We start from the raw sequence: 11,753 nt of genomic DNA, 5'->3' as shown, positions 1-11,753 counted from the left end.
TTGAAACGGAAGTAGGAAGTTGGGAGAAAAATTGACGTAAGCCACTCTTGCTAGTTGACTTGCGTCATAACGTGAACTTTCTGCACAAAGTTTATTTTGTTTAATAATAATATTGATAATAATATATATTATTTTTTCTTAAGTGCCTCTGCGGGCCGGATTGAGAGGCCCAACGGGCCGCATCTGGCCCGCGGGCCGTAGTTTGGAGACCCCTGCTATAGACTCTACGAACAAAATAGGTGTAATTATTTTTATAAAAGAAAAATGCTGCAAAATTTTCTATTCAAATCAAAAACAAGGAAAAACATAATTTTTATAGCATCGTCTGCAGGACTGGGAAATAGGCTGTTTTCGACGTCATGTACGGAGACGTAGAAGCTTAAGACGTTCAAACACAATAAAAAGGGGGAATACTTGCTGACAGTTAAACTCTAACGTAAAAAAGAAAAAAACTCAAGATCGTGATTGCCTGATTTTCAAGTCTCGATTCAATTATTTGAGCTTGTAAAGGACATTAAAAGTTTAAATCTCAGGATATATGTTATACTAACCAAAAGACATTTGTTCGGTAGTTTCGCGAAACTTGGTTATCTTTTTTAGCGTGTAACAATGAAAATTCAACGTCCGTAAGCCTACAATTTTTAATAAAGTGGAAGTGTTTCAAATATGTCTGGTGGTAAGTATTTTTGCTAAATGATAAAAAAATTCTTGAACATCCAATGACATATTCGCATGACATAAAACTGACGATGTACATCATGTTAAAAAAAGAATCATAAACACATCATTCACAAAATCCCAAAATATATACATTAGTGTCAACAGTGAAAGATAATTGTAGACATGACCAGAAATTATACTTTATTGAAATACTGTTGTACGACTTTAATGTATGTAACCAAAGTGGAACTTTATTTTACAGCAGTCTGCATAATTAGACGATGTTGTTTTACACATTCAGTACTGCAGTATTTATATGACAGTCTTTCAAATGGAACCAGACCTTGCAGACTCCGACAACAGCTGAAACAAATGGTTCTAAATAGAACGATAACTTCCATATAAAATTCATAATAACGACGAGAGGGGGGAGGGCAGTTAAAACTAAATTACTCATTGCAACAATTTTTGTTCAACGTATAAGCAATTGAAAAATAATTTGACAGAACAAAAAGAATAAAATTTACTAACCCTAATCTTCGTTCAGCAGCAACAGCCCTCTACAACAAATCATACAAATTCTTCTTTAGAAAATATGATATTTTCATGGTGAAATCAAAAGAAAACTGATTCAATAAAGAACAAAAATGCTCTACAACCGTTGTTCTCTAGATTTCTGACGGTAAAGATTTAATTTATGATATGCTTAGATGATATGAGTTCTATCGTAACCTTTTCTCTTTCAGATAATTGTTGAAACCATTTCTTTTCGCTTTCTTCTTTTTCTTTTTCTATTTCTTCTTCTTTTCTCTGTTTCTCTTCAGCTTTCTTTTCTTTTAAACGTTGCTTTCGCGCTTTGGATTGAGCCTTCTTTTTGTCAGCAATCTTTTGACGTTCCCTTTCTTCCATCTCACTCGTTAAGGCACTAGGAATCTAGAAAAGAAAGAGAAATGAGAATTCGGTATAATAGCTCCTAATTACTGTTTCTATTTGCAGGATAAATGCCAAGAGTCAATACAAAAACAGTTTGAGTTCAAAAAGGCTAACTCTTGAAGTTACAATTGTGATGTCTTTAACAAGCCAATTAAAGTAATATAAGTTATCACAACCTCGTAAATAGGAATCCAAGATATCGTAAAGTTTAAAAAACTCATTGCACCCTGACATGTAATTTAAGTCAATCATAAAACGTTTCATACATTTTTCCATTTCTACATTAATTCCAATTCAATTTTGATTCATGAAACATCAGAAAAATATCCATTGACATCACAGCATATAGAATCATTATTAATAAGACATATCACAACTTTTAGTCTCTACATAGCGGGGGTTCTTTCATTTTCATTTGAGGCTACATAAGTTTACAAGTTTAAATAATTGTTTAAGATTTTTTGTTTTTACTCAATGATTTTATGTAAAAATAAACAATGGACTTTGTTTCACTAAATCTTCAAAGTAAAGCTATACTGTTTGTTGGAAACAAAAGGTCGTCTATGGTCGACAAAAGATCAAATGAATACTGTCACATCAGTTCACCATGCGTTTCAAATACATTTTACAAATAATACGATGTAAATGCGTGAAGGAAACACAAAACAATAAAGCTCCTTAGATTACATAAAATATCCCTGATAAAATTTTCCTTAGACCGTGCATAGAAATCGTAAAGTATACGTATATGCACAAAAACACAAATTTTCGAATATAATGAAAATATGCAACACATAACCCCGAATTAGTTAATGTAGTATGACATGTTTGCTTTTATGCTTTAGTTGAAACAATAGTTGCCTAGAAACTTTGCACTAAAAATCTCATCAGCAGCAAACTCGCGATAATCACATTGATACCTTGTTATCCACACTAACCTACGTAATTACCATCAGCAACAAACTCGCGACAATCACACAGATACCTTGTTATCCACACTAACCTACGTAATTATTCAATCAAACCACGTGATAGTCATCTTAACTACTCCAACCTTGTTTTACTCACATTAACTGTAACCATAAACCTAAACCTAACCATGAACTAACCTCATCATATAGTCAATCTTACCCCAAACTCTTTCCTACGCATACCTACCCTAGCCTCGTTATAATCATATTTCTCTGGGTACACAGCCATAAATCGCCGAAATACATTTCTTGTTTCTTTGTTGGTAGCAACATCATATGGAACACGACCTTTGGCATTCCTGAATTGGAAATAGAGCGTTAAAAAAGTTCGATATCTCACGATAGGAAAACATATAATACTTTTGATGGCGAAGATAGCGAAACAACTTAAAACATAGTGTCAAGAATATTTTCAACATAGTTGTAAAAATAGTTTAAATAAACAAAATGCCAAACATAAGGAGCAAGAAAATAGTGCAAGAAACAGGGTAAGCCACATGAAAACACACACTGTCTTTACGTACATATTGTGAATTTTATATAAGCTGGTAAAAAATAGAACAATGCAAAAGCGATATACGGAATTTCTTACTTTACAGTAGGATTGGCACCATTATCTAACAGAATCTTCAATATTTCAGTTTCACCAAGTCTTGAGGCCACGTGTAGAACTGTTTCGTTTTGAAAGTTTTGATTTAGAAGATCATTGCGCTCATTTTCATAAAGACTTCTGTCAAAATTAGATCCTTCATTTCCTTCTTTATTATTGTTCACATTGAATGTTTCCTTATTCGTGAATGTAAAAGATTGTTTTTCATCAACTAGATTGCCTTTATCTTTAGACGAAACCATTTCATTATTATACAATTCGTTGCATGTCATTAAAATTCTTAGAGTATCATCTTTTTTACCAGAATTGACTGCTTCATATAACTCCATCCATATTGCTGGAATATCTGTAAATCATAAGAAAATCATTGCATATTGTAAATATACGTTAAAATGACAAAATGAACGTGTTGCATTAAGTTCATTACACATACGTATCATGTTTTTGCTGTTTTCTTGATTGTCACAAGAATTATTTTTTATCTCTTTCTCAACTTTGATTTTCTTTCCCTGCTTCGCTTTTTTCTTCTTTGACACTTGAAGTATTTCCTTGTCACTAGATTTATCCAAATCTTTTAAATCGTTGTTTGGTATTTCATGAACATCAACAAAAATTTCTTTATTATCACATTTGGATTCTTCTGATTGCGTTAAAAAATCTAAACCATCGGACTTTTCAGTTTCTTGGTTTGACGCGTCATCGACAATTGTTTGGTTACTATCTAACACTAGTGGTAAAATAACAAAAATTGTGTTACGCGATGTTTTAGTCTATGCATTACGTATCCCGTATCTTTCTACGTTCATCAAAGTATCCATAGGTTGGTTACTAACCTACAGATACCGTAGACAGTTTTTTGTGAACATTGTTAAGCTCTTTAAACGTAGCACGTCTTGTGGGGAAAGGAATTGTTCTTAAGCGATTATCGTCTGTAAAAATAATTATAAACGCAAAAAGAAACGAAGTGAATTTCATAAATTGAGTAAAGTGATGAGACCTACATATCTTAACAAGGGAAGTTTTCTTACGCACCTTTCTCAAATGGAGGTTTCTTGCCAGCAACAAAGATCCATTTGTAATTATTTGGAACTCTCATAAAAATTTTGCTGCATTTATTTACGTACTCGTTCCATGAATGTAGAAGGTTCTGAATATCCTACAAGAGTTTTAACATAACAGGTTTATGACATGCATTGAGATATTTTATTTTGACAAACATACTAAAATATGACACTTTAAACTGTGCAGTCGATGTTCATGCAATGATTATACGTAGAGTGAGGTTGAAGGATGGTGGCCTTGCTACGAGAGTAAAGGTAAACCTCTCCTCTCCTCTTTAGTAAACTACATTTGACATTACAATGATTTTCCATACTTGAACTAAAGCAGCTTCATTGTAGCGTCTTAAACTTGCGCCAGCTGATCTTAAATTAAATAAAGCAACAACAAAAAAAATTCAGCAATATGTATGATCGAAATGACAAAACACACTAAAAACTCGTATCCACAACTACTATACAATATAAACATGTGTCCCCAACCTTGGTGCATGTCCTCCTTGTTTATTATCTTTCATTGTTTGTGATGTTCCTCGTTTTGCTCGAACTGTGTAACGATGAAACGTTTTACTGACGATTACATCTTTGCTAAAAATAATTAATTCTTACTTAGTTTATGTAATAATCAATAACAAAGAATATATTCTAAGACACAGACTAAGCTAGTCTAAACAATGTGGCTTTGTTGAAAAAAAATTTCAAGATGATTTTACAAAGGTGTTACTTTACTTTACAAAGAGGAATGAAATTATTTTCATTGAGTAGATCTCACATTTTCCTACCATGGTAAATTAAATTGGTCATAAATGGAAAATTTCTCATAAAGCTAGACAATTAGTGACTAAATATCATATTTCAACGTTTCATTTTCATCATTTAGTTAAAGGTTATAATCAACAAATCTTTTTCCCAGTTATGCACCATAAATTAGCACATTAATTCTAAGATTAAATGGCGAGACAGATTATAAAACACAATACTATAGGAGTAACTTCGATAGAAGTAACTATAAAGGTCTATATCTAAAATAAATTCAATCAACATGTGTTGCAGAATTGGTGAATGTTGAAAAATGTTTGCCTCAATGTGACAGGTCCAACACACCAATATGAGTATAGCCAGGCCACAAATTTGGTCATGCTATGTAAATTTTTCACCATTGACATTATTTATTTCTATAGAACTTCATTGTTTTCACTGTGAGTGAAAAATTCACAGGACATAAACAAACCTGCAGACTCACTATGTACTGCAATAAAACTATCAGTACTATGTAAGGATATGTCTATATACATACCCTGAAAATACTGCACCTGCAAAATGACCTCCGCCTGTCATTAAAATCATCCACATTCTTTCATTGGCTAAATTTTTAATCCTTGAAGCAATGGTCTCAATAGATAAGATTTCCTATAAAAGAAAGCAGTGCTTGAAGTTAATTATTTTAAACAAGTTTTCCCACATAAACATATTTATTTATAAAACATTAAATCAACCTTTGTTCCTGAAATAACAGCTCGATATAATGACATCTGTATTCCTTTCTCATTCACAAAATAAACTTTAGGATCAGCTTTGTTAATCAGATTTGTTCTACAATTCTCTTCATTTTCCTGCATCATTAAGTTCAAATTCATTAATGGCTCACTCAATTCATCAAGAGTGACAAGCAAATCATCATCATCATCACTTGAATCTGAGTCTGAGCCAGAGATACTTGAAAGGTCACCTAAATATAAATTTTTGGGGGCCATTTCCTCATAATAACAAATAACAAAGTGTCGTAAAAAACAACAGAAAAAGCCTGGGACAATCTATAAAACATGTAAAGCAGATCTTAACAGACACTGTTCTTTTACAGTCTGTTTTTTTCATAGAGATGCTGTCAAGTTGTTGCATGCATACATAGCCACAAGAGTTATAAGTTTACATAATTTTAGGAATAATTCAATTTACCTGAAACAATTTCTTCAAATTCCTCCTGTTTGACAGGCTTTCTCTGTAGTAACCTTTGTTTAATGTTATATTTATGCCAGTCCAGCTTAAAATGGCTTCGCTATGTGCAATAAAAATATAAAAATATTCAACTGATATACAGTTAGCTAATATGTCATTTTCACAAATAAAATTGCAGAGTCAGTTATGAAATTCAGTATGAGAATGAGAGCCATTATTTCACCTGATCTTTTAAAGTAGTAAACATTACACCACAAAGTATACAAGATTTTCCGTTTGTCATCATTTCATCATAACCATTTCTTGCTTTGAAGAAAAAGATACACTTAATAACCTATGTTTAGCTTTTAACAAAATAATACTACGGCATGTTGTGCAATGAATTTAAACAACATTTTCAAAATAAAAGCTGCTTTTCTACATACTGTACACATAAATGTTGCAATTTGAGATCAATTTGTGTATACAAATCAATTATAGAATACTGCTCCATGGGTATATGCAATGAACTAACAATCTAAAAGCATACAATTACTTAACTATAAATAAGCCATGAAGATATAATTTTATGTAACCAATCAGCCACATTATATCTGTGACAGTTTTTGTACCAAGGTACCACTAAACTGTGACTATACATTAATGCTGATCTCAATCAAGTACTTTTTGTTAAAATATGATATTTCACACAAAATTATATCTCAAAATGGCTCATTGTGATTTAAAAACATATCACACTAAACCTTACTTTTGGCAGTTTCCGACTTATTCTTTCCATTATCGCGATATTCCCGATGAAATTTTCCTGAAACTATCCTGATATCTTTAAGATAACTTTCATTGTTCTTCCCATCGAACAAGTTAAATTCTTTTAATGACAAATCGGGTTTCAATGATTGCCTACAATTCGAGTTTATTTTCGTCCCAAGACTTGAGTTCGCCATGGTGGTTTTGATTTGAAACTAAATTCAGTTTATTTCACACGGAATATTTCAATGATAGGTAGATGTATACAAATAACGATATTCTGTTTTGACTATATATTGAAGTTAATTTCACCATCATGATGTAATCACTAATCATGAAAACAAGTTAATGTTTCACGGTTGTTTTATATATCGTCGTATTTATCTTTTGTTTCCTTCACAAATCTTTTGTTATATTTTTTCATGTTTGTAAACCGCTGGCCCTAATTACAAATGTCCCAGAAACCCCAAATGTCAGAAGTCTATCGCTCTGTTTTGTAAAACTTCGAATACGTAAGCTTTTGGTTTGTCTCAATATCTCAAAGGAATTATAAATGACTTACAAAACTAGATATTATCTTTGCATGATGACGAAGAAAATTAATACAATTTTTCTAAAGATTACGGGGTTCCTAACCAGCCAAGGGGGGGGGGGTTTATTGGGAGCAAGCCCACCTCCCATCCCATTTATCCATGCTGTCCGTTTTTTCAAAAATTCAACAGTTAAAAATAAATATATAATAATAATTGAAACAATCTTGTTAAGTTCATATGTATTTCTATTGATGGTGTGGGGCAAATTAGTTAAAAGATGATGTAAAATGACTTGATTTTCTATGATAAATCAAATGTTCTGAAGCTCACATTTCACAATTAAGAGATTAATTGAATATCATTGATATACATCTATAATTTAACAAATTTATGCGTCACTTCGTATATTCCTACAGACTCTTGAGCTTGTTCATCATAGTCAGCCCACTCCTAAAGGAAACATATAAAAGAATAGTGAATATAAATCAACTGATACCTGTAATTCTATAATATTTGTTATGTTAAAATAAAATAATGCATTTTGAAAGTTAAATAACAAATAAAAACCTTTTCTGTTAAGTCGATATCATTAAATTTTGTCTCTGTTTCCAATCCTTTAGCAGAAAAACCAACCTCAAAAAAATCACTGAAAGTTTAAATGATGCATGAATATGAGCTTTTGCAAATGAATGACACATTTTAAACTTGTCTTACTCTTGGAGAGAAATCTGTAGGCTCCAGTCCTCGACAATCAAAGGATACTATGGTTTTGTATTTGTTGTCATCATCAGCCTTCATAAGTGAATAATAAGTAAATAAAAGACATTGCTATGGTAATACACATAAAGTACAACATGAAACAAGATGTATATTCCATGATTCACTGTTGTATAAATATGGACCAATTTAGAGAATATCATCATGGAGTAAGTATATTAAGAAATTCATCGATTATCATGAAATAAACAGACATACTCAGTTATATACCATACATTAAACAGATAAACTCATTTAAACAGCAAATATTGTAACATAGTCTATAATATTTACCTTATAAGGTTTTATTGAATCTTTCAATATATCTGCAAAGTTTACATTGAAGTCACTATTTGATATGATGAAAAAATTATTGATTCAATAAATGGTATATAACATCACATCCATTTCAAGACCTAATGAATTATGTCTTCCACATAATTTACAATGCGAGACAAAATTTGCTTGTCCTCGGCCTCCTTTGATTGGTTGACATTCCTAAAATTGAAAATAATAAAAAATAATAAAATATAAGGGACATATCGTTTGTTAATTGTTGCCAGCTAGGACTACTGTATAAGAAAATAAAAATGAAGTAATAATTTATCAAAATACAACCATTATCAGTATAACCATACACAAAATAAAGATCAGATAGGCTGGGAAATAGTAACTTTAAACTCTGAATAAAAACTTTATAATGTGAGAGATGAGTGATTAGCAAGATTGCATTTTTCAAACCTGCAAAGTAGCATAAATCCAATTGGGATTTTCTTCTCCACAGTTTAAACATTTCACCTTAATTGATTACAGGAACATATAAATAAATTATTTGTCAAAATCAAATCAATTGATATTAGAGTACTCAAGAGGAAAGAGTACTGATTTTAACAAATCCATTACACTTTGTATTATATAAGAGACAAAATACCATTTTACAACTTTATATTTCATTTTATTTATTAATAACACAGTCTTTTAACTATTTGAAGACAGAAGAATAATAACTTTACGTATAAGATTAAATAATTTATAAAAATTACAAACCTTCAGATACCATCTGAAATCATCTTCCTCAGGTTGAACATCAGTGACATTTTCCAGACTACACTTGAATTGCAACCCAATTTTCTTATAAGCAAGAAAAATACAAATATATTTACAATAGTCTCTATTCCTCAAAATCTAACTGTTTTGCATCGATTTCATTTCGGAAATTCACTTTATGCTTTAGATTCTATTCTACCAAATCAATTAATTTCAAAAAAACTCAGGTTTACATCTGATGTTATGTTGTGATGTTTTAACATTTGATTCGAGATTTCTTTCAAGTTTCAAATTTTTCAGCTTTTTTGAGTTTTTTCAAAGATATTTCAGACTCATATTTAAAATTGATAAAGAATTTTTTACAAAATGAAACTTACCACCATGCTTTAAACATTAATTCCCTACTCATATTCTTCCTAATAATAACATATATAAATAAATATGTTTGAATTAAATACAAATTTCTCGTAAAAAAACAACAACAAAATCGAATCGAAGATTTTGATGTTGTGTTGCGCCCGCAGTCAACTCCTAAACTCAAATTCATATTCATGTAAATGAACCAAATGAACGATTACAAAAAAGTAAGTACGCAGAAACATTCAATGTTTGCTTCATTACAAAAATTGTTGTTCATTTAAAATGTCTAAACCCTTATGTACTATTACGAAATTATGGAAATGACAATATGCAATGAATCTTATTTATATATATATATATATATATATATTACTGTTATTGTAAAAATTCTTTCGGAAATACTAAATGATAAAAAATACTAAACAAAGTGAAGGTAAATATTAAAAAAAAATGAATCCTAACAACAGATCAAATAAAAATCGTCGTCAATTGCAAAACATGCTACATATCAGTTTAAACAATATCTAAACTTGAACTGGTAGTGGATCAACTGTCGCAGTCAACGATTCCGTAGAAGTTGTTGGAATTGGTTCAATACCATCCGTTTGTTGTTTTGCGAAGTTAATGAACACCTGAATAGAAGTATGAAAAAAATATCAAGACTTCAATTGAACACATATATACGTAAAGGTTAGAAAACATGCTTAAAAATCACCTGATCTAATGTAGTTTGACTGACTGAATATTCTTCTATCTTAAGACGAGAGCGATTTCTTTCAAGTTCACCAAATACAAAAGACAACAATGCTGTTTCATTGCGTAACTGGTATTCCAACATATTGTGATGTTGATCCTAAAACAACACACAAGCAGTTTTATGAACCAGATTGAAAAGAAGAATGGTAACCGTACTACCGCTACTAAAAGATGCTGACGAAAAAACGATGTACAATAACATAAACAATTACGAACATACCTTCAGTACACAATCAACAAAAGTTGCATTCATGAAATCCTTTACTGGTTCTAAATCGGGCATTATTCCAGAAATTCTGAGAATTACGGTGTAACCATCTCCATATCTATAAAAATACGCCAGCATATAAATTCAGCTATAGTCTTTTTTTACAATCTTCTTTTACTTTTTCGAAGATTTTACAACTCACTTATTTTTAAGATGTTGAGGAGTTCCCATACATTTAAATTCTCCATTTACCATGATAGCAATACGACCACATAAAGCTTCACATTCCTCCATGCTATTTGTATATAAAATATTCCAAAGAAACAGTGAATATCTTAAACACGTTGCATCACAAAAATATAGCGTAGACATTTTGTCGTGCATTGCAAAGTTTTCTGTGTTCATTTAATGATTAAAATCTATGCATATCTAACAGTTTGACGTACAGTAATGGATGAATTTATTGTGAAACTTATAATGCATCTGGTAAGGAAAATCTCTCCTTTTACCTGTGTGACGTCAAAATAACAGTACGTCCGTCTTTTACAATATCTGATATAATTTTCCATAAAAACCTTCGAGCTTTTGGATCCATTCCTGTGGTTGGTTCATCCTACAAAAGAAGATTTGAATACTTACATGAAGTACTGTGGAAATATCGTAGACATTGTGGACGATTGGTATTAATTATCATAAAGAACAAGATACTTAGTAACTGTGTGCGCATCTTGTTCATCACATTTGACATTTCGTTCAATTAGTTAATTAAATTATTTAATTAACTAAAAATTAACTGCTTTTGAATCGATGATAATTAATAATAAAGATACCTATAAATGTAATAATAACTTACAAGAAATATAATAGGACATTCGCCAACTAAAGCAATAGCTGTTGATAACTTGCGTTTATTACCACCGCTGTACTTTCCTGCACATCGATCAGCGTACTGAAGTAAATTGAGCGTGCGCAGACACCAATCTGTCACCTGAAATTATATTTTCATAAACTTGATAATAATCCTTCATTATAATACTTGATGTAGTAACATCACTTTAGGAAGGGATAGAGAAGAGAAAATCTCTATTGAACTTGATATTTTTACATGGAGCTTCTACGACCAGCGTCTCAACAAAGTACATTTCCTAAATCATCCCT

At 31.0% G+C, this 11,753-nt stretch overlaps 3 protein-coding genes across 4 annotated transcripts in view; all 3 read right to left on the bottom strand.

The window, feature by feature from the left end:
• Positions 1–835: 835 nt before the first annotated feature.
• Positions 836–7,607, bottom strand: LOC124445098 (ankyrin repeat and zinc finger domain-containing protein 1-like). 2 transcript variants are annotated; one of them, XM_046995808.1, is made up of 15 exons: positions 6,937–7,607; positions 6,412–6,494; positions 6,189–6,288; positions 5,729–5,961; positions 5,530–5,642; positions 4,716–4,820; positions 4,550–4,598; positions 4,207–4,330; positions 4,008–4,103; positions 3,608–3,901; positions 3,157–3,520; positions 2,752–2,863; positions 1,393–1,593; positions 1,192–1,220; positions 836–1,038 (listed from the first exon to the last, which is right to left on the bottom strand). In XM_046995808.1, the coding sequence occupies exons 1-15, from the start codon at positions 7,130–7,132 to the stop codon at positions 912–914; spliced, it is 2,226 nt and encodes a 741-aa protein (XP_046851764.1). In that variant the 5' UTR covers positions 7,133–7,607; the 3' UTR covers positions 836–911. The 2 variants fall into 2 exon arrangements, with proteins under 2 accessions (XP_046851764.1, XP_046851771.1); XM_046995815.1 differs by lacking the exon at positions 4,008–4,103.
• Positions 7,608–7,692: 85 nt separating this feature from the next.
• LOC124445115 (UPF0587 protein v1g245604-like) lies at positions 7,693–9,783 on the bottom strand. Its single transcript, XM_046995826.1, has 8 exons — positions 9,649–9,783; positions 9,272–9,355; positions 8,966–9,022; positions 8,641–8,722; positions 8,519–8,550; positions 8,183–8,260; positions 8,036–8,101; positions 7,693–7,918 (listed from the first exon to the last, which is right to left on the bottom strand). Exons 1-8 carry the CDS (start codon positions 9,652–9,654, stop codon positions 7,841–7,843), a joined length of 483 nt encoding a protein of 160 aa, XP_046851782.1. The 5' UTR covers positions 9,655–9,783; the 3' UTR covers positions 7,693–7,840.
• A 73-nt stretch (positions 9,784–9,856) lies between these two features.
• The window catches only part of LOC124445090 (phospholipid-transporting ATPase ABCA1-like), a 29,562-nt gene continuing 27,665 nt past the window's right edge, over positions 9,857–11,753 (bottom strand). Inside the window, exons 40-45 of the mRNA XM_046995801.1 lie at positions 11,449–11,583; positions 11,105–11,208; positions 10,798–10,890; positions 10,608–10,713; positions 10,347–10,484; positions 9,857–10,263 (exon numbers count right to left, since the gene is read on the bottom strand). Of these exons, the coding sequence (XP_046851757.1) occupies positions 10,156–10,263; positions 10,347–10,484; positions 10,608–10,713; positions 10,798–10,890; positions 11,105–11,208; positions 11,449–11,583 (684 nt within the window). The 3' untranslated portion in view covers positions 9,857–10,155. The remainder of the gene's footprint in view (positions 10,264–10,346; positions 10,485–10,607; positions 10,714–10,797; positions 10,891–11,104; positions 11,209–11,448; positions 11,584–11,753) is intronic.

Source organism: Xenia sp. Carnegie-2017, unplaced genomic scaffold (genome assembly GCF_021976095.1).
Source record: "Xenia sp. Carnegie-2017 unplaced genomic scaffold, XeniaSp_v1 HiC_scaffold_1, whole genome shotgun sequence".
NCBI classification, from domain to species: Eukaryota; Metazoa; Cnidaria; class Anthozoa; order Malacalcyonacea; family Xeniidae; genus Xenia; species Xenia sp. Carnegie-2017.
The sequence above is the reverse complement of the archived record's forward strand: the minus strand, read 5'-3'. Positions and strand labels throughout refer to the sequence as shown.